General features: G+C 47.4%; 1 protein-coding gene across 2 annotated transcripts in view; it reads left to right on the top strand.

The window, feature by feature from the left end:
* LOC149361618 (uncharacterized) overlaps window positions 1-20,151 on the top strand; it is a 63,319-nt gene that overhangs the window by 2,607 nt on the left and 40,561 nt on the right. For both annotated transcript variants that reach the window (XM_089572737.1, XM_089572736.1), the window contains exons 3-5: window positions 4,573-4,968; window positions 5,908-6,091; window positions 11,951-13,011. In XM_089572737.1, coding sequence (XP_089428863.1) covers window positions 4,573-4,968; window positions 5,908-6,091; window positions 11,951-13,011 — 1,641 coding nt within the window. The remainder of the gene's footprint in view (window positions 1-4,572; window positions 4,969-5,907; window positions 6,092-11,950; window positions 13,012-20,151) is intronic.

The raw sequence follows: 20,151 nt of genomic DNA, 5'->3' as shown, positions 1-20,151 counted from the left end.
GATATGTGAGACAGTTACTGCGCCATTTTCTTTCCTCAAAACAAAATTGCTAGTGGCAGTTTTTTATGTAAACGGCGTTGATCCACATCCCCAAAGGCAAATCTGAGGCAGAAATTCGCAGCAAAGTAAGAACTTAAACCTTATACCTCCGGCCGTAGGTAAATACCTGCGGATAGGTTTGTAACGGCGGAAAAATGGGATTTTGTAGACGTGACCAGCACCGCTGTGCAAGGGAAGGGTGATTTAAATCGCATTACTAGTCCCATTACGAGAGAAGCCGGCGGCGTGTGCTGGTGTGTACTCGCAGATGGTACAGACAATCTCAGCGATGGCAAAAGAAATTGTGTGACGTCATCAAGCGGCCGTATGACGCACACAACAAGCCCAGCACGGCCACTTCAGACAGTCCTATACGTATCATTCGTATATGTATATTTCCCACTGGCCGTCCTCCATGTGGTGACATTCATGTGATGACATTCGTACCAAAACTGTGACGCAACCGCTTGTCGTACATCGTCCCTGGTGGTGTCATATGATTCCTCGTTGCATATAGCTTACATGTGATAGTCAAGCTGGAGGCTTGCTTGCGAGAGCGATTCAAAGCGACGACATATGTACCTTCAGGTGTATGCCTTCCCAGACTTTTGTATCAAAATTGTAATGCAACCGTTCCTCGTACAGCGTTCTCGGTTGTCATACGACACCGAACGTTTACATCTTGCGTCCACGACACGCAAACTAAACCAACCTCATCGCCGTGCAGAGAGAGGGTCCGAACGTTCGCGATCTGGTGCGCAACAAATACGCAAACACATCAACTAGTAGAAAAGAACTTTAATGAATGTACAAACATTACTCGTAAACAATGCACCCAGGGGCAATAATGCTTTCGCAATCCCACACGCAAGCAGTCTTAAAAGGGACTCCGCCGAATTTTTTTCTTGGGTGTTTTCCTCTTTCAAATGGTGAGTTCGAAATTATTATACGCGGAACATCGCGTGGCATTCCCCCATGACCGCTGAATAATTTCTAATTGAACTTATTCTTGATGCTGTTTCGGTTTCAACAATCTAACGATGCCTGTGACGTGTAAGGTTGATACGTTGTTTTAATTCACTGCAACTATAAAGTCCGCCCGCTTCCTAAGCTAGAATGACAACAAACGGCGTATCAAAATCGATGAAGTATGAAGCAGTGCAACATACGATGCAAGTGTGAAGCAGTGCAACATACAGTGCAATACGATTGGTGCAATGCATTATCGGTTTCCGTAGCTGTCTTAGGCGTAATATCCAGTTTTTAGTGTTGTGTTCCTGTCAACTGGAATGTCTAGTGTTCTGGTGCAGCCTAATATCTCCTGTATCTGTCCTGCCCCCCCCCCCCCCCCCCCCCCCTCCAATGAGCGAACAGCCAGTGAGGTTCCTTGCGGTAGGTCGTGTATGCAGCAGTCTTTTCAGGCGATGAACTAGCCCGTGGTTTCCGTAGGTGGCTCAATTGTATAGTGCGCTTTGGAGCATGTTGGCTCCTCCTTTGGTGTCCTGTTGATGTATAGTCCAAATGTTTATGTCGTTCATGTAAACTCTAAGTCCGTCGGTGGTATTTCTGAACCAAGTGTTACGTTCGTGGTGACCTTATTGAAAAGCATCGACGATATGACCGGATTTTTGCGGGATGCATGCTTCGTAATGGCGTCTTCCTCTTCAAGTGATAAAGGTGTGTTAGGTATGCTTCGAGGTTCGGTCCTTAAGAATCTTTTCGTACTTAAGAAATGTATCTATTTGCGACTGCTCCGAAAGAAAGGCACTGTGAAAAATGCCTGTGAACGTTATCCTTTTTGTTAGTTTACAGACTCCCGATATGGATGACAAAAAGTAGCCAGTATAGTACGGTTGTTCTACAGCCTTAAGTACTTTGGAGTTCTAGTGATCGCTGATTTCTCAAATGTTGGTTTAGTCGTTTGGTTGGCGTGCTTGAGGGTAATCGCGTGTCGCCTCCCGGGCCAGGGACACTGCTTGTTCGGGCATATTGTAATGCCAGTTGCATTTCAAACGTGACAAAGCGACCGCTCGCATCGTCCTTGCCCAGTGGCATAGATATATTGCTACTAACCTTTATAATGTTCGTTGTTTTATGTTCCGCGTTAAAGGCCTCCGGCACAGCCTTATTTTGCTGGTCTCGCCAAAGGCGACCGGATTCCTCTGGAAAGATTGCAGCCACGCACAACAGCCTCCACAACATTTGAAATTGCAATCAGTGCCTTCATATCTTCATCGAAAGTTAGTATTCGCCTTTAAATTCAGTGAGGCTGAGAGCAATATCCACTCTCACCTTCGACGCCCGCCGAGCACGCGTACTGCTATCGCTGCCACTGAGTTCTATTCTTTTCTTTAATTACCCTTAAAGAGTTCATGGTGGTTTAACGTCCCAAAGCGTGTCGGGTTATGTGGGGCGCCGAAGTGAAGGGCTCCGAAAATTTCGGCCGCCTGGGGTTCTTTACGTGTAGTGACAACGCACACTACACGGGCGTCTAGAATTTTGCCTCCATCGAAATGCGACCGTCGCGGCCGGAATCGAACCCGGGTCTCTTGGGTCAGCAGCCGAACACCATAACCACTGAACCAACGCGGCGTGGACGCACAGCTAAAACTGTCTATTGCAATTCCTCTAGGAAGAGCTGCCAGTTTAATGTATATACCTTTCTCTTTAAGCTTATAAAGCCTTGAGGTGAGCATAATCCGGATCGCGTAATGGTCGCTGTTCACCGAACAAGTGCCGCAGCGCCATCCTGCACTGCTGGCTCGTGTGAAGTCAGGTGACGTGTATCTCTGGCCCGATTGTGTGCGCCTTGTCGCGTCTGGTAGTCAGTGTCATCAGTCTCATCACCAAGCAGAAGACCTGCTTGCTGTGTCGCTGCTTCTAGATGCCTTTTCCTCTCCGCATCGTGTGCCGGTATCCCTCATGCACCGCATTAAGATATCCTCTTATCAGCACGTCGTTTTTGGGATAGGACTGTCGGAGCTTCCAGACCCATTCAGGTTGCTGTGTTCTGATCGAGCGTTCGGTCTGCACACACTGACGCAGTTAGTATTAAGTTTCTCCCGTTCATCACCGCTTCCTGGTGCGTAGTCCAGAGAGAGGTTCTGTAAAGCGGAGTGTGGGTTGCGTCTTTGTGAACGAAAGATGTTGCTCCCACTTGATGACGCAGTATTAACCAGTGTACTTGTGAGTACTGGCGATGGATATCCAGAGGTATGATTCGTAGTTTCTTATTAACGGACTCGTGCTTTGTGTTTCTTGCAATACAAGACTACTTGGCCAACCCGTGCAATCAAATATGAGTGTTAGCTAGATCGCGCAAGTTCCTAGCCCTCTGCAATTGCACTGAACTACGTCTGGGGCGATATTCTCGCGCCAGGCGCCAGCAACGCAAGCGGGGTCATTTTAATGGTAGTGGACAAAAGGGAACATGAGCGCCATTTGATGTAAGTTGATTGTACTAAACATGAGTAAGCCTCGGCGAATGTGAGCAGCCATAAGTATGCCCACGAGTGAGTGCCGATGGATATCAGCACAAACGACCGTGAGCGTCAGAGCGTGTGGAAAAAGCGTACAGGTAAGCGAGACTGACTGTCTACTCCCTAGTTATGCTAAGTTGTTAAGTAATGGTATGTTGTTACTTATTAAACGAAACGAAAAGGACGGAAATCATTTTAGCCGGCCGCGGCATAACGGATGCTGAAGCACCTTAGCTTCGACCAGCTGAAATAAAGGGACAGCGAGTAGACAGAGAAATTAAATAAGAGGGTATCGATAAGGAGAAAGGACAATGATAGGGACATAGTAAATGATACTAATATCAATAAAGTAGTTGTACACCCGGCTAAATCTTTAACTGGCTTGGATGTTGCATCGCTAAATGTTCCTTGTAAAAGGTTCTCTTCGGCTGCACCACTGGCATATTTATGCTGTAATTTGACGCGTGACATGGAATTTCGTGATACTTTTTTGTTCATATAATGTTTGAGTGGAGCACTTGCGTGTTTAAATCAAAGTTATCAGAAATATTCATCGTCTGCCACTGCAAAGAGCCGAAACAAGCGGGATAAGCAGCAATGGTTCTGGTCCATATGGCTTCCTCCTCTGGGTAAACAACCACTACTTTCATGGCGGACAAGTCGTTTGCCCAGAGTAAGCGCAAATGCGCCTCCAGAACCATTTTTCCGTATTCCGCTTGTTTCGGCTCTCCTTAGCGGCAGACGATCAATATTTCTGACAACTTTGATTTAAACGCGCAAGTACTCCATGCAAACATTATTTGAACAAAAAGGAACCACAAAATGCCATCTTACGCTTCAGATTACAGCATCAATATGTCAGCGGTGTAGCCGGAAAGAACCTTTTGCAAGGTGCATGAGCACTACGCCCGTGCGCGTTCGTCTCAACTCTGCACTGCTTGCTATGGGGGCAGGCGTCCAGTTATGTCATATAGCGGGTTGATAAAGCGCAGAGATCCGTTTAGGATGAGGGCCTGCTTCGTTTCGGTGTCACCGACTCGCTGTTCGGTCGCAGGTGGATGCGCTGCTGATGGTGATCCTCCTCTACCTGGTGGTTCTGGTGGACTCGCTCACCGACCTGGCGAAGCGCATCGCGTACACGGGCTGCAGCCGCTACGGCCTGCGGCGCAACGGCGTCTTCCTCTCGCTGTGCGGCGCCACCTTCCTCGGGGCCACCCTCGTCTCGACCACGGTGCTGTGCGTGCCGCTGCTCTACGCGGTGGACCGGGTGTTCTCGGTCATCTACAAGGAGGGCATGGACCAGCAGGGGGCCGCCGAGTCGCCGCTCAGCCGCCAGAGCTCCGGCGCCGGGTCGACCACGGCCACCCCGGTGAAACGGGACGTGGACAGCCTCTTCGAGAAGCTCGCCGTGTACTCTCACAACCTTCCCGAGAGGCTCTCCGTTGACCAGGTGAGCTGTGCGACCTTAGCCTGCGCTTTGCAGGGCTTCTGGCGTACGCGCAACCCGAAATAGAAAAGTTGTCTCATAAAAGAAAATTGAAAATTGGTTTCTTCAGAAAAGGAAATGGCGCAGTACCTGCCTTACATATCCGCGTACACTCATCATCCGGATCAAGTCAATCGTAGAAGAAAGACCCCTACCGTATCTTCACTGTTAACCCTGTTCTGTTCTACCTTCCGCCACTTTACCCCCGCAAACTTCCTAATCTCATCCGCCCACCTGACTTTACGCCGCCCACCTGCAGCTGCACTTGCCTTCTCTTGGAATCCATTCCTTTAGCCTGAGGGAACATCCGTTATCTTTTCTCCTCATTAAATTCCTTCTCTTCATTTCCCCTAAGCTACATTAAGGGCAAGTTCTTTCCCTAATCCACTCTGATCTCTCCCAGTCTATTGGTGTTACAGAACCCGAGGAGGTCGAAATTTAAAATTATTCTTATTGTGCTAACCGGACGCTCTTTTCCATATTGTAGGGACCTGTACATCAGTAGTGTAAGCGCAAAGGGACAATGAGGGAACGTACGTCACTACGCAGGCGCTACTTGCAACTAGGAGAAACAATGTGGATAGTTGCAGTCCTCCGTACGCTTCCGTGACGCGCAGATATAATCGATGATGACATGATTAAGTAGAGGCGGGTGTGCTACACGAAGAGCTGCATGCGTATGGCTATATTTTATGAGGTTGCCGCATTTTTGGTGCGAGAGTACACAGCAATGCCTTCCTTAGTTCCTCTGATTTATGTTGTCGTCGATGCTGCAGCTTAAGTCAGCTAGTCATGCGCGTCGGGCTTTTTGACAGCGGCCGTTTCGTGCAGGTCAGTGCTATAAGCCCAACGGGTGAATTGTGTCAGGCTGGTGTTGCGACGGTGGCGCTCATGACTTCGCAGGCTTCAGTCACCGGAGAGCACAAGCACACGAAAGGGCAGCAGCATCACGACGAAAAGAAGCAGCAGCCGGAGGTCAGCCCAGAAGGAGCACGTCAGGGTCAATCAGGTGCAGATGCTGCAGAAGGCGTCGGTGCGGACGGCGCCGCACATAAGAACACAGTCGCCGACTCAAACGGGCCACTCGGTACGAACACGAATTTTTGTACAGCAAAAAGCTGTTACACTTAAGTTTAGGGAATGCTCAGCTGAGAAACTGAGGGGTCAGCTATGCACTTGGCATCACCGCTAAAGCTGAAGCCGTTCATGCCGCGGAGTCGATGGACTGTTCAGCCGGCGCCGGCGGCTGGAGCCGTTTTACCATTCCTTCGGATTGCATTCCTTCTCTTTCTTCGTCATTGAATCGGGCGCCGCTATCTCTTTACTGCCGTGAACAGCCAGTTGGCGCTACGGATCACTGCAATGACAAACTCGAACGAAAGAGTAGTAATATTATACTATGCAACGCCTCCTTATGTTTAACGGCATGCAGTCGTACCAGCCGGTTTCATAAAATCAAGACGTCTCCTACTGCCCTCTCTTCCATTCCTCCATTCGCTAGCTTTCATGCCTGTTCTGCACATGTAGTGAGAGGGTGAGAGCATCCAGTAACTAGAAACATACAATGGGAAACGGGTCAACTCAACTTTCTTTGTCTTCATGAGGCCGACTATAAGTTACGCATGTCACCATCTGATATTATCTCGCTATGACGTAACTGACCACCTCTCCACGTAAGTGGCGCCACACAGCGACGGGTAAACGAAGCGATGAATCCGAACGGATCCGGCAGGATAGCGAAGCTAACCATTTTGCTGGCACTGGAATACTGTTAACGGCTTAAATGTTCTAAAGTGCCCATATTTTTGCTTTCTTCTTGAATCGTACAAAGCTCGAAAAATTTTGGCCACGCGAATAATTCGCGCAAAAAAGATTCACTCATGATTCGACGATGTGGACCTCTGATATAAGCGCATTCTTCCCATCTGGAATCAGAAGTGTAAACTCCGGAGGCAACTGTACCTATGGTTTTTGACTCGCCGCCGACGTTTCTGGTTGTTGACTATTTCCGGTGGTCCGATTTCTGTCTCTTTGCTTCTTAACGTCGAGCGTCTCTTACTCGCCGCGAACTATCAGGATCTCGGGGACAAGTACAAAAATGGTCGTTGCTTTTGAAGGCCTTCTCCAGTCAGTTTCTTTATTCGCCACTTGAATGACGTGTGTTATTGATGGAAAGGAATGTTTAGGACCGTGGCTGAGGCCGCAGGACTCGGCAGGTGTCCTCCCGTAATGTACTGCTTTTAAAGGGGCTGCGAAACACTGCTTGGGGGGATACCGGCTATACTTCAGGTGGATTCTTTATGTCACACAGATGCTGACTTAAAAAGAATTACAGGAATCGATGCACAGGAACGGGAGTTATTCAATGAAGAAATTTCAAAACACAAGCAAGCAAAACGCTGCCCTCAACTCGATTTCGGCGAGGCTTCCCACTCCTATTCCGCTCTCCCTATGACGGCACCTGGCGCAACCAATCAAAACAGCCTGCCAGAGCACGTCGCGGAAGTTTGCACTCCATGGTTGCCTGCTATTTGTAACTCGTTCTTGCTGAGACTGGCAGCGTCGTTTCCATGCCAGAGCCCCTGGTGGTGTATTTTTATTTTACTTGCTTTGCAGGGCTTTTATCTAAGACGAACAAATTGTTTTTGTTCATCTCATATAAATCGCAGACAGGTGACAAAATGTTTCTATTTATTCACACAATTTTCAGTATATTTACTGTTTGTCCAATCATGAGCTCGCGCCAGATGACGTCACATCCGCTGCTAAAACCCGCCACTGTGTGGGGACGTCATCAGAGGCATGAATTTGTTTTTGGGAGGACATTAAAATATTAAAAAACTGAATATACGCGGTATTATCGACGCTAATAGCACCCCTGTATGCGACCAACAGGCAAAACAGTCAACTAAGATTGTGTTTCTGGGCCCCTTTAAGAATGACCCCATTAGCGTGTTTTCTCTGTCTACTGCCGAGTTCGTGCTAAGGCGGGGACCGCGAGATTAGGGCGCCATGTCGCGTTAGCGACGTAGCTTTTGCAGCGTGCTGAGGATTCGGCGCACAATAGGGAAAAGCAGGTAGTCGAGATTAATTCGGTGCCTTCTATTGCATAGAGTCGCTTTGACCTAGGCGTTGGATTTTTTGGTTTTAGTTTTCTTAAATTCGGCGGCATGTTTTCGGTGTTTCTTTCAAGACGCAGTTTCCGTTTTTTTTAAACATTATTTTCTACTGATTGCCGCTTTTTTTCGTGATATAATGTGGTAATACAGTGCGGTCAAAAATCACTTTACTTTACCTTCCTTATTTGTCAACATGAGCATTTGATTTACTAGCAATTACCGCGCAAATGGCCATTAATGACTTCTAAAAGGTGGTGGGTTCGCATGTCATTGCGCCCAGCTGTTGCAAGTGGGTGGGGCATCAAGTGGTCTGCCCGTTGACAAAAGCTATGGAACTCCCAGAACATGACACCGTTTTGTAAATTTACGCTTGGTTGCGAGCGTCCTTGCAGTGGAGAAACGGGCGTATCAGAGACACGACACTATTTGAACCCCGCCGATGGTGAACGCTTTGCCCCAACTGCCTTCAACGGATGGTGACAGTGAACAGAGCTACGCTATAGCAGACGACGTTCGTTGGCGATGGGGAGCCTCTCAGTCCGCCTGCAGATATACGTTAGGTAGCGGAGCGATTGCTAAAAATGCACAACTGCGCTAATTAATCAAACGGCACATCGTTTCACTACGACCATGACTTCCGCTCACAGTTAGTTCTATCTTTTGACTGAGCGTAACACCTACTCAGCGGCCAACTAGCTTCAGTGCGCATGCCAAGAAAACTGACCTTTTCAAAAATTTAATTCGGGGTACCTTCACTGTTTCTTTTTTCTCAGGCTTAAACCGTACAATCCTTGCTTATAACTCGCGTGCACCTCCGGCACGTTCAATACCACACTGTAGCAATTCATTTCAAGAGCACTACCAGACAAGGTGGACAACACATTCGCTAACCTTCCACTCATTTTTCACTAAGGCATAGCTAAATTACCTTGAGTTTCCACGTACAGGCGCGGACAAAAGTAAACGGAGCACGCGACTGTCTTCGAATATTTCTCACGCGTCACCTAATTGAAATTTCCAGCGTTGGTACGCGCATGCTGGTAGCAGAGGTTGGTGGGCTTTCTTGTAGACAAACAAATAGAGGAAGAGTAATTGCACTTAGAACTCAGTAGCGTGCTCCGTTTACTTATGGCCGCGCCTGTACATGGGAAACAAAATGTACTAAACAATGAAGACCCCAAACCCCACTGGTAAGAAGTGCAAATCATGCTCCTTGAAGTAGAACGGAAGGCTGTCATTGTTCCTTTTCCCTTATCGACTCGCATTTCTTCCATTGACTGCCTGCGGGATTTGTTGTTGTGGATAAAGAGCCCGGTTATTTCACTGAGGAGCGATGGCATCCGCAATGGCGGCTACGAATCGCCATTTGGAAGAACGCAGGGGCCATCGCTGAGCTCTGGTGGTCCTTCAAGCAGGTGTCGACGCGCCGAGTGGCGTGTCACTGGAGAAAACCACTGGAGCGTTTTATTCTGTGTTTAGCCTTCCATGCCATAGGAACTGTTTCAAGATATGAACTAGCTTTCTGGAGACGCTGTCCGTACTAGTAGAAAAGAGATATGGTCATGCACGTATGGAAACGCTCTGATAACCAATCAGGGTCAGAGGTAAATTCTCTTGCGCTGTCTATTAAACGGAAAAATCCACTGGTAAGCGCCAACTTGCACCTTATGCACAGTCCGGATGCCTGTGAAAACGATCGCCATTTAGGTTCACTGACTGCGAAGGACAACAGAAACCACAAAACATCTTGTCGTTTCGATCGGAACTCTGAATTTGCGAAGTACCAGCCTCATCATTATCTTGGGTTGTGCACTGTCTGACAACTCACGAGCTCATGATGCGGCAAACAGCAAAAATCTAGTGCATCCGAACTCAACAGTTTCAGTCTGGGTGCATAGGGAAATTTTGGTACCATCCGCGACACCTTTGTGTTTCTACCAAATTTCTTGGACGCCGTGAAAGATTATCGCTCAGCCTTCCGCGCAATGCTTCTTTTTCATTGGCAGGGTTAAAAGAACGGTGTTCATAAAGAATTCTGTGCTACGTTCCGAGGTTGAAATTTCGTCCAGTCCGGCTACAAGGTTACCCGCAAGTGGTCCTTGACCACTGTAGCTGCCTACAGTCGGAGTAGACTAGGTAATTCCAACTCTCTTATCCCGAACCTCCCGTTTATTTTAACTAACCCTTTGGTTAGCCAACATGTAGTGTACTGGGAAGCATCCCATTAATTCTAACTGCGCTTAACTCGATGACCATTTCACCCCCCCCCTCCCCCCCCCTTAGAGTAATAAATGTCGAGGGTCTGTGGAATTAAGTCTTTTTCACGGCCAAGTTAGTTCATGATCTTTGAAATAAATTCCTACTTGATGGACGGAGACAGAGGCAGAAAAGGACTGTAACGACGGGGTAAGGGGGCGCGGAACGTCCAACTTTAATGACGGCGCGTGAAGCCAGACGTGGTGTTATAGCCGCCGTAATAAAAGTTGGAACTTTTCTGCCTCTGTTTTCGTCTGTTAAGTGCACACTTATTTCAAAAGTCGAGGGTCCACTCGCTTTCGCTTGTAGTTCCTTGGCCACTTCGAGGAACGGAATGCAACGACGGATTTTCTAGATCTGTTTCAACCAGCGCTGCCTCGCGTGGGCAAGCGCTGAACAAACTCCTGCAATCGGCGCCGTCTTACCGATGTGAACGCGGTCGCATTCTCGCCTCGCCACAACTCCACCAACCGCGATCGTACCTGTCTTGTCCACAAAGCATGCGGACAACTTGAACAGAATGTAATTGAGTGCGTTTAAAAAAAAAATGGCCGCCAAAAGTTTGCGAAATATTCGGTACGTTGCATTGGACGTAACGTCTCTCTTCGCCTGCGTTTCATAGGGGCGAAAATTGCTGACGTCGACACTGTGACGCGCACCAGATTGTTTGTGGTAAAACCAGTGAGGAATGGCAACATGCGACATAAGTCGAAGCACGCTGTCGGCACTCTTGTCCTTTGCATACCGGTCCGTCGCACACGTCGCAGGTGAAAAGGATTAGTCTCTTGATTCAAATTTGCGAATATTAAAAGGCAAACGTGATCAACTGCAGACATTACTGATCTTTTTTTTTACATTCCAGACGCATCATTTATGAAATTGCAAAGTTTATTTGACACTTGGGCATTATGAGTTAGGGTAATTAAAGATACAGCGCTGATTTAAATTTCAATTCTTCACAAAGTTCCGCTAGACCTAAACCCAACTGCTCGTCGTTTGCAGCGTTCAGGAATCTTTACTGGCATATTCAGGCATCAAGCCCGCAATAGAACCTAGGAATATGGTCATCGTGAACCTACAGGCTGAGGTAGTTAGCTCTGGTAACGAATATTCAACTCTGCGAGAAAACCGTAACATGGAGGCTGTGTCTTATCGCTGATAGTAACGTAGGGTCGCGATGAAAGGTTAGCACAATGAAGTCACCGGAGTCACGAGAATCGCATCGTGCGGCTGGCGCAGAGCGATGCTTCGGGAACACACCTGACACTTTCGTTATCGGCGTGTTCGTAACCACAGCGCCGAGCGTAGTTTTATTTTTTTTTCAAGTTACAAGATGTCAAACCAACTAGCCCGGCAACATGCCTTACTGAGCGTTGCTATCTGCAGCTGCGATAGCACGTCAAAGTTCTACTCTTTTTTCATAGCGATTGTACTTTAAGAACTATATGCGGCCAAGCTACACTGCCTGTAACGTCCTGAAATGCTAATTGTCCTGGTATTAGTGGCACTAAAAGAAACCAAGTTATCCGCACAGCCTTCCAATCATGTCACTTTATCGTCACTTCCTCAAGGTGAAACCGAAGCACCAGCGGCCACAGCCGCGGATGAGCACCAACCCGTGGCAGATGACAATGCTCGCCATGGGACCAGAGATGCACCGAACCGCGTAAACAATAACCAGCATAACGACGGAGCAAATGACAAGCCTCGGGCTTCGGGCGGTGAGAAACAGCGGACAACCGACGGCGACAAGCGCGCCGTCGAAGGTGACGACGACGGCGCGAACGAGGATACTAAGACTATAAAACGTGGCGGAAAGAAGGACGGTCAGAGACGACGGTCAAAGCAAGGCGCGAAGGACGAGCCAAAAGGCGGGGGCAAGGAACCCGCCACGCGCTCGGCGATCAAGAGGAAGTCCAAAAGGGCGGGCAGCCAACACAACGTCGCCGGTCCCGACAAAACGGGAGCGCCTTCGCAGGCCGACGAATGCCTAAGCACGACAGCAGCGCTGAGTATCCTCAGTCCCGCAGGGGCTCCGAATGACGAAACGCCGTTAGGTGCAGAATCAGTGGCGAGCCCTGGGGCGATCTTGAGTCCGGAGGCCTGCCCGTCGGCGCTGGCCAGTCCGGGACGCAGCAGCCGGCCGCTCGATGAGAGCGCTGCATTCGAGTCGCGCAGGCGCAGCAGGAAAGGTTCACCCAAGAAGGACCGCAAGAGCCTCAAGAAGGATCGCAGGTTGGACGCGGAAAAACGTGCCGCCGAGGAGGGCGCCGATGCCGCCACAAGTCCCGACGCCTGCAGCCCCTCCGCCGGCGAAGCGCCCTCGGCGGACGCTGGGACCAAGCCCGACACTGGCGCGCAGGCGACCTTGAAGACTTCGCCGCATGAGCGTGGTGGTGTCGCCAGCCCCGACTTAGTCGGCTCTCCTAGCTGCGTGAAAAGTCCCCCCAGCGATAGCCAGCCAGAGGCGGGTTCCGATGGCACGCACGATCCGTCCTCCGTCACGTCCCCGACTGGACCGGCCCCCGGTGACCAGCAGAACAAGGCGTCGTCGGATAAGGCGCCCAGCGTCGCAGAAAAGCGCACGCTGGTCATCCACGAGAGTCCTTCCCATCTGGCGGCGGCCAAGGAGGTAAGACAGGCCGGCTGATCCAGTCAGGGTTTAGAAACAGCCAATTAATCTTATTTTTGCAGCGTACCACCTGAGTGTTCCTCGTTCCCAGGATTCAAAAACGGTCGCGGTCAAAACGGTCAAAAACTTCACTGCGCTCTTGCTCTGCCGCATTGTAGCGCTCTCAACCGTGTTATCAATGATAGAAGCCTGCGCGTGACCTTTTATTTTATTTATTTATTTGTTTGTTTGAATTTCCTGCAGCGCTTGACAGCATAATTGCAGGGGGGATACATGCTACATACATGTCAAACAAGCAACATGGGCTACCCAGTCAGTGATACATGGCAATGAAGAAGAAAATAGAAAGTAGTGGCATCAACTGTGTGTACACAGGGCAGGTTTACTGAGGGTGCCAATGCAAAACAAAGAAAAGGTGATAAAGTATATGTGAGCATTCACGCACGCCTCAGGCTCGACAGTAGTGCACGAAAAGCATTCTCAGACCGACATTCAACAACAGCATGAGGCAGCTTATTCCACTTATTGATGGTATGCGGAAAGAAAGAGTGCTTGAAAGCATCAGCACGACATTGCGTCTCGCGTATTTTCCATTCATGATCGCACCGTTTCGATGTAAAGTTCTATTTTATTTATTATTAATTATTTTATTTTATTTGTTTATTTACCTTGTCGAAGTGAGCGGCCGCCAGTGTCAGCACCGGCCTAAAAGTACGCCAGTGCCTTCTTCTGGAACATGAAAACTTGTGTTGTTTCTTCAACGTTACCTCAAAATCAACAACAGTAGCAAGACCGTCACTTTTCTATCGAATGTTCCCTTAATTTGTGCAACTTCAAGTGGCGTTAGAATTGGTCAGCAAGTTCCTGATGATAATCCAGTGCCAGCAACTCAGCGCTAAAGGGTGTTGAACATTCCATTACCGTTCCGCGGACAATGTAACTGCAGATGACATCGTTATCACTGCGACAACTACATTGAATTAAGCAATTACCGTTTTTTATGTGGCATAACACAGGAATTGTGTTTTTATTTATTTATTTATTTGTGTGTTTATTTATTGCTGTTCTACATATCACCCGATGGCATTGAAGCAGGGGGTATGTAACAGGCAGTGAAAAACGCGAACATTGGTAAAGTGAGCAAAGCATCATCAGCGCTACAACAAAAGTGTAGCAGGGCAACAAAAGTATGGCCGCTGCAACAAAGGCGTGTGAACACACCTAGCACCGCATTCGTAAACAAGTCAAAAACAGCCCTAAAGAAGCACTAGAAGGAAAAGCATGGATCGTTGTTGTGGAAAAAAGAAAGCGAAAGAAGAATACGCAGGAAAACGCAACGTACAATAACAAGATCACTACGAGCTATCACGGAGACCCTGCTTATCACATTCGCGAATTTGTTGTCTCTGGTCAAAGTTACGACCTGAGGCAGTTACTGTCTCTGGGAAAGAACGACAACAAGAATATTTTCGTTCGACAGGCAATTTCGCGTAGTTTTCTGCTCCGGTCACGAGCGGTTGATTGCCGTACGATTCTCAACTATTTGATTTAGCAGAGAACATATCGCTTTCGTATGGCACACAGCAAGCGTTTTCCAATTCGGCATACCCTTTAGGGTATCCATGCAATTGTTAATCTGATGTTTGTTACGAATCGTGCTGCAGTATTCTGGATGGCTTCCATCTTAGGAAGGATTACAGACTCGGAGTCCCAGACCGCAGCTTCATATTCTAAAATGAGGCGCACGTTAGATAAGTATACCTCTCTGGCCTCTCGTGATGCTTTCCTAAAATTTCTTACAATAAAACTGAGTACGCGGCCAGCTTTTAGTCTTACATAGTTTACATAGCTATTCCAGGTTAGGTTCAAATAAAACATCACTCCCAGGTATTTTGCTTCTTTAGTTATAGTGATCATCTGTTGTAGTCAAGAGTTCGACGAAACATCCTCTGGTCAGGCGGAGGCTTAATAAAAAACGTCGCGACACTGACCAAGTCAAAGTTTAATTAAACGCACTGACGTTTCGGAAGCCCTACGGCTTCTTTGCGCACAAGTAGGACTTCCTTGTTCCTTGTGAACAAGGAACCCGTAAGGCTTCAGAAACGTCAGTACGTTTAATTAAACTTTGACTTGGTCTGTGACCCTATGTTTTTCGTTAGATCTGCTGCCCATCGAAAAAGTACTTTTCTGTGCATGCTTTTACTTCATAAGAGCATGTTATAGCACTTGACGACATTAAAAAGCGCAACTGAAGGGCCTAAGTCATTCAAGAGACAAACTGCAAAGCATGTGAGGTTGTGTAGCGCGAAAAGCAGCGACGAGACAGAATACAAGCGCTAACTTCCACTGAACGCCGTAATCACCATCAGCCTGACTACGCCAACTGTAGGACAAAGGCCTCTCCCATATCTCTCCAATTCACCCTGTCCTGTCCCAGCTGCGGCCACCGTATTCCCGCAAACTTCTTAATCTCATCCACCCACCTAACTTTCTGCCACCACCTGCTACGCTTGCCTTCTCTTGTAAGCCACTCCATTATGGATCTCCTGTTATCTTGCCTTCGCATTACACGTGCTGTCAATGCCCATTTCTTCTTATTCATTTCTACTAGAATACCATCAACTCGCGTTTGTTCCCTGACGCACACTCCCTTTTCCTTTCTCTTAACGTTACACCTATCATTTTCCTTTCCATAGCTCGCAGCGCTATCCTCATTTAAGTTGCACCATTTTCGTTGGCCTCCATGTTTCTGCCCCATATGTGAGTACCGGTAAGTTACTCTTATATACTTTTCTCTGGAGGGATATTGGTAAACTGTCATTCATGATGTGAGAGAACCTGACTTATGCGCTCCACCCCATTCTTATTCTTCTAGTTATTTTCATCGCATGATCGGGATCTGTGGCCACTACCTGCCCTAAGTAGACGTGTTTCCTTACCATTTCCAGCCTCTCGCGGCCAATAGTGAACTGCTGTTCCTTTGCGAGAGTTTTGAACTTTGGCTTTCTGCATGTTCATTTTAAGACCTACCGTTCTGCTCTGCCTGTCTAACAATGATCATGTTTTGCACTTCATCCCCTGAGTGACATAGCAAGGCAATGCCATTAACTCTTGTCCCCAAAATTTCCCAGTCCTAAAAGTTCAGCTGCCGTTTAATGCCACATGCCATTTTCGGCATCACGAGATCCTGTGGTTTAGGTCTGCGTCCAATGCTCTGTTGTCATCGTGATTGTTAATATCACCAAGAAGCACACAATCTTCGGCCCATAATCTAACCATGGATGTGACTTCGAAGCCTATATCATTATGTATTAGAAGTAAATGCTTTTCGAGTACGTACCCGCGTGGGACGTCTGATGACACGAAAGCGAATTCCGATTCTGACCCAGCCCACCTGAACACAATTTCTAAGGCCTAGGTAGTAGAGTTTAAAAAGGAGTAGATAATGCGGAATCGTATCAGAAGCCTTTTGGTAGACCAATACGATTGACTCGGTCTGTTTGACAGAATCTAATGAAGAAAAAGCGTCAAGGAAAACTCTGTCAGGTGGGCCTTGAAGCCATGCTGACCGTGAGTGAATAATGTTTTCCACTAAGTGATGTTATACGGTACAATATATTATGTGTTCTAATGTTTTGCAGCTTACGCTGGCTGATGAAGTGGGCCTTTAACTCGAAAGAGAACGAAGAACATCTTTAAGAGCCGTAAAAGCGTTAGCTGTTTTCCTGTCTAAGGTAGTTGCTTCGATGGCAATGAGATTTGAAGGTTAGAGTAAAACAGCAAGAAATTTTTCAACAACAGGTTCACAATATTTCAACACAAGGCATGGAATGCCATCTGGGCTGTGGTACAAATTAACTAACTCAGACGGCAGTTTCTATATCACATCGTAAGAAATAACTATCTGGCATATTCGGCAAATAGCCGTCTGACTCAAAAACCCGATTCCTGGCGGGTGCACATAAACTTTACTTAAAAGAAGTTTGCTTTTCCACTTCGTCAGTAATGTAATTGTCCTCTACAGATAAGAGAGACAGAGAGACTTTAGTGAATAATGGAGAGATAAGAGAGAATGGTACAATCGTGTGTGCTATATTGAGTTCAAGCCAAACTCAGTTTTGACAACTGAAATTTTATTTCGATGCAGGACACATATGTAAGGTACCAAGAGGGGGGTGTGTCCAAGGCGATCGTGCACAATCACCGAAACAGTGCAGTCACGTCCGAGGGTAAAAACGACAAAAAGGTGAAAGGCCTAAAAAGACAAAAAGCGATAAAAACCATGGTGTAAGAGGCCGGGACGGAAAGTGAAACCGATGTAAACAGATATACACATAGCCAAAAGGCAAAAAAAAAACGGCGTTAAACTAACGATGAAAAAACGGGACTAAAATCGCGGCACAAGGTGATTAAGAAAAAAGAGAGAGAGGGGCATTTAAGAAAAGGATTAAACATTTACCCTGCCTCTAAGAAAATTCAATTCTTTTTGCGACAAGCACACGGAGGGTGTACCCACACATTGTTCCTTTGCGTTGTGGATTTCGAACGCTTCTGCGATTTCCCTGGATATCCTATCCCGTCCTCTAGCAATACCAACTAGCCCGACATCTTGCATTTCAGTTTTGACCACCTGACGTTAAAGAACCCCAGGTGGTCGAAATTTCTGCACCCCCTCACTACGGCGTCCCTCACAGCCCGAGTAGCTTTGAGACGTTTAAACCCATAAACCACCCCATCAATATGTTCACCATTGTGTCGCATAAGTTTGCATTCGACTCTTAAATACTGAACATCGCTTATTTTAATATTACCGCACGGGAATGCATTACCGACTAAAAGGAAATAACCCACCGCGGTGCCTCAGTGGTTACGGCGCTCGGCTGCTGACCCGAAAGACGCGGGTTCGATCCCGTCCGCGGCGGCCGAATTTCGATGGAGGCGAAATTGTAGAGGCTCGTGTACTGTACGATGTCAGTGCACGTTAAAGAACCCCAGGTAGTCGGAATCTCCGGCGCCCTTCACTACGGCGTCCCTAATAGCCTGAGTCGCTTTGAGACGTTAAACCCCCATAAAACCATAAAAAAAAACTAAAAGGAAATGATTACAAATTTCCATAATTCCTTTCGGTGGCCCTGAAATTTATTGCTTATGGTAAAGCAATGTGTCCCCTTGGCATGCATTATTCTTACTTTAATTTCAGTTCTTATTTAACCAGCTTTGCTAAATAATTCAGCGTTTTTGTTTCCAATATACCTCCGAAGGTGTCGGGACTGTGGTTTTAAAGACGTTCGACTCCTCCGGTGAACCACAGCTTGTTTCGCTTTTTGATGCAAACGAAGATTTTAGACGGAATATATTCCCATGTGGGTGCATTAAGTTCTTTCCTCAAAAGCTGTCATAGAGCGTCAACATTTTATTATGTACTGACAATCAAAAACTCTCCTTAGTAGCACTCTAGATCTAGGCGTGTTGCCTGTGTGATAAAGGCCTATCGGTGGACTGGCAACGGTGCATGGCCTACTGAATGATATACGAGCTAGATAAGCGTAATATAGTCTCTAATACCATGGAGAGCCAAGGCAGTCTGCACCATGTTGCTAGAGAGTTCGAGCAAATTTAATCGTGTCTTGAAGCTTTATCTTAGTACTGCTGAGCTGGGAAATCGGCTGACTGATACTAGGCCGTTTTTGGCAACCATGCTGTTAAATTCAAACTAGAGAGCAGACCGACAACCAGCAACGGGAAGATTGTTAACCAGACACACATGAGGTATGTTGAAATCGTCAGAAAGATAGTGTCACAGAGCGGCTGTCAGGGTCCAATGTTGTTGTCATCTGGACTTCGATAATATGATCCCCAGCGCAGTATGTTCACGATTGTGAAACATATGCTCACGCTATACACTTTCATATTCAACATACCTTATTTTAACTTAGGCGCATCGGAATGCTTTATCGACTAAAAGAAAAACACCACCATCACGCTGGACCCGGTCTTTCCTATATGCGTCAAACCCAAATGAAACGACTTCCGCATTACTAACGCTTTCATCGAGCAAAGGTTCGGTACCAGTTACAACTTGGTTTGGTTTGGTTTATGGGGTTTAACGTCCCAAAGCAACTAAGGCTCTGAGAGACGCCGTAGTGGAGGGCTCCGGAAATTTCGTCCACCTGGGCTTCTTTAACGTGCACTGACATCGCACAGTACACGGGCCTCTAGAATTTCTCCCCCAAAGAAATTCTAGCCGCCGCGGCCGGGATCGAACCCGCGTCTTTCGGGTCAGCAGCCGAGCACCATAGCCACTGAGCCATCGCGGCGGCAGTTACAACTTGAGCTTCCACCGTTAGAATAAGGCTAGCAAGTGCATTGATTTTATTTTTTGTGCTCCTGCAGTTCATTAGCAAAAAGTTTAGGGTTTGGTTTGGTTTGGTTTATGGGGTTTAATGTCCCAAAGCGACTAAGGCTATGAGAGACGCCGTAGTGGAGGGCTCCGGAAATTTCGACCACCTGGGGTTCTTTAACGTGCACTGACATCGCACAGTACACGGGCCTCTAGAATTTCTCCTCCAAAGAAATTCTAGCCGCCGCGGCCGGGATCGAACCCGCGTCTTTTGGGTCAGCAGCCGAGCACCATAGCCGCTGAGCCACCGCGGCGGCGCAAAAAGTTTAGTTCATCATGATGATCTTTTTGTGGGAAATTGGAATAGAAGCCACTCGGGCACCTGTCTCCAGCTATGACAATTGCGCTATCACTTTTCGACTTAACAACAGTGTCAGATAACTGCGTCATAAACGTAACCACAGCCGCAAAGCAAGAGTTTGTCGTACAGTGTCTTGTAGGAAGATCTTTCTGCCTTCACAAATTCCAAAAGATTTTTGCGAGCCTGGCGTATGGGCAAGGAAAGATCTCGCACAGCGTAGTTGGTAATATTCGGCATATTCCCTGAAGCAAGAACAGATTCTTTTTCTTTAAAAAGGCGGAACTTCCCAACAACCTAACCTTTTGTATTCTGTAAACGACCAACCCTATGCGCTCTTTCAATGTTGCATTTTTTTTAAAGTCACGGCCAAATTCTCCAAGCATAAAGAAATGGCCAAGTCCTTGGATTCATTCCATGTTTCGGCCAAGTGAGTAGGCCA

The sequence above is a fragment of the Amblyomma mixtum genome, chromosome 2 (assembly GCF_055824585.1).
Source record: "Amblyomma mixtum isolate Tamu chromosome 2, ASM5582458v1, whole genome shotgun sequence".
In the NCBI taxonomy this organism is placed as follows: Eukaryota; Metazoa; Arthropoda; class Arachnida; order Ixodida; family Ixodidae; genus Amblyomma; species Amblyomma mixtum.
This window is presented reverse-complemented; position numbering and strand designations above follow the sequence as displayed.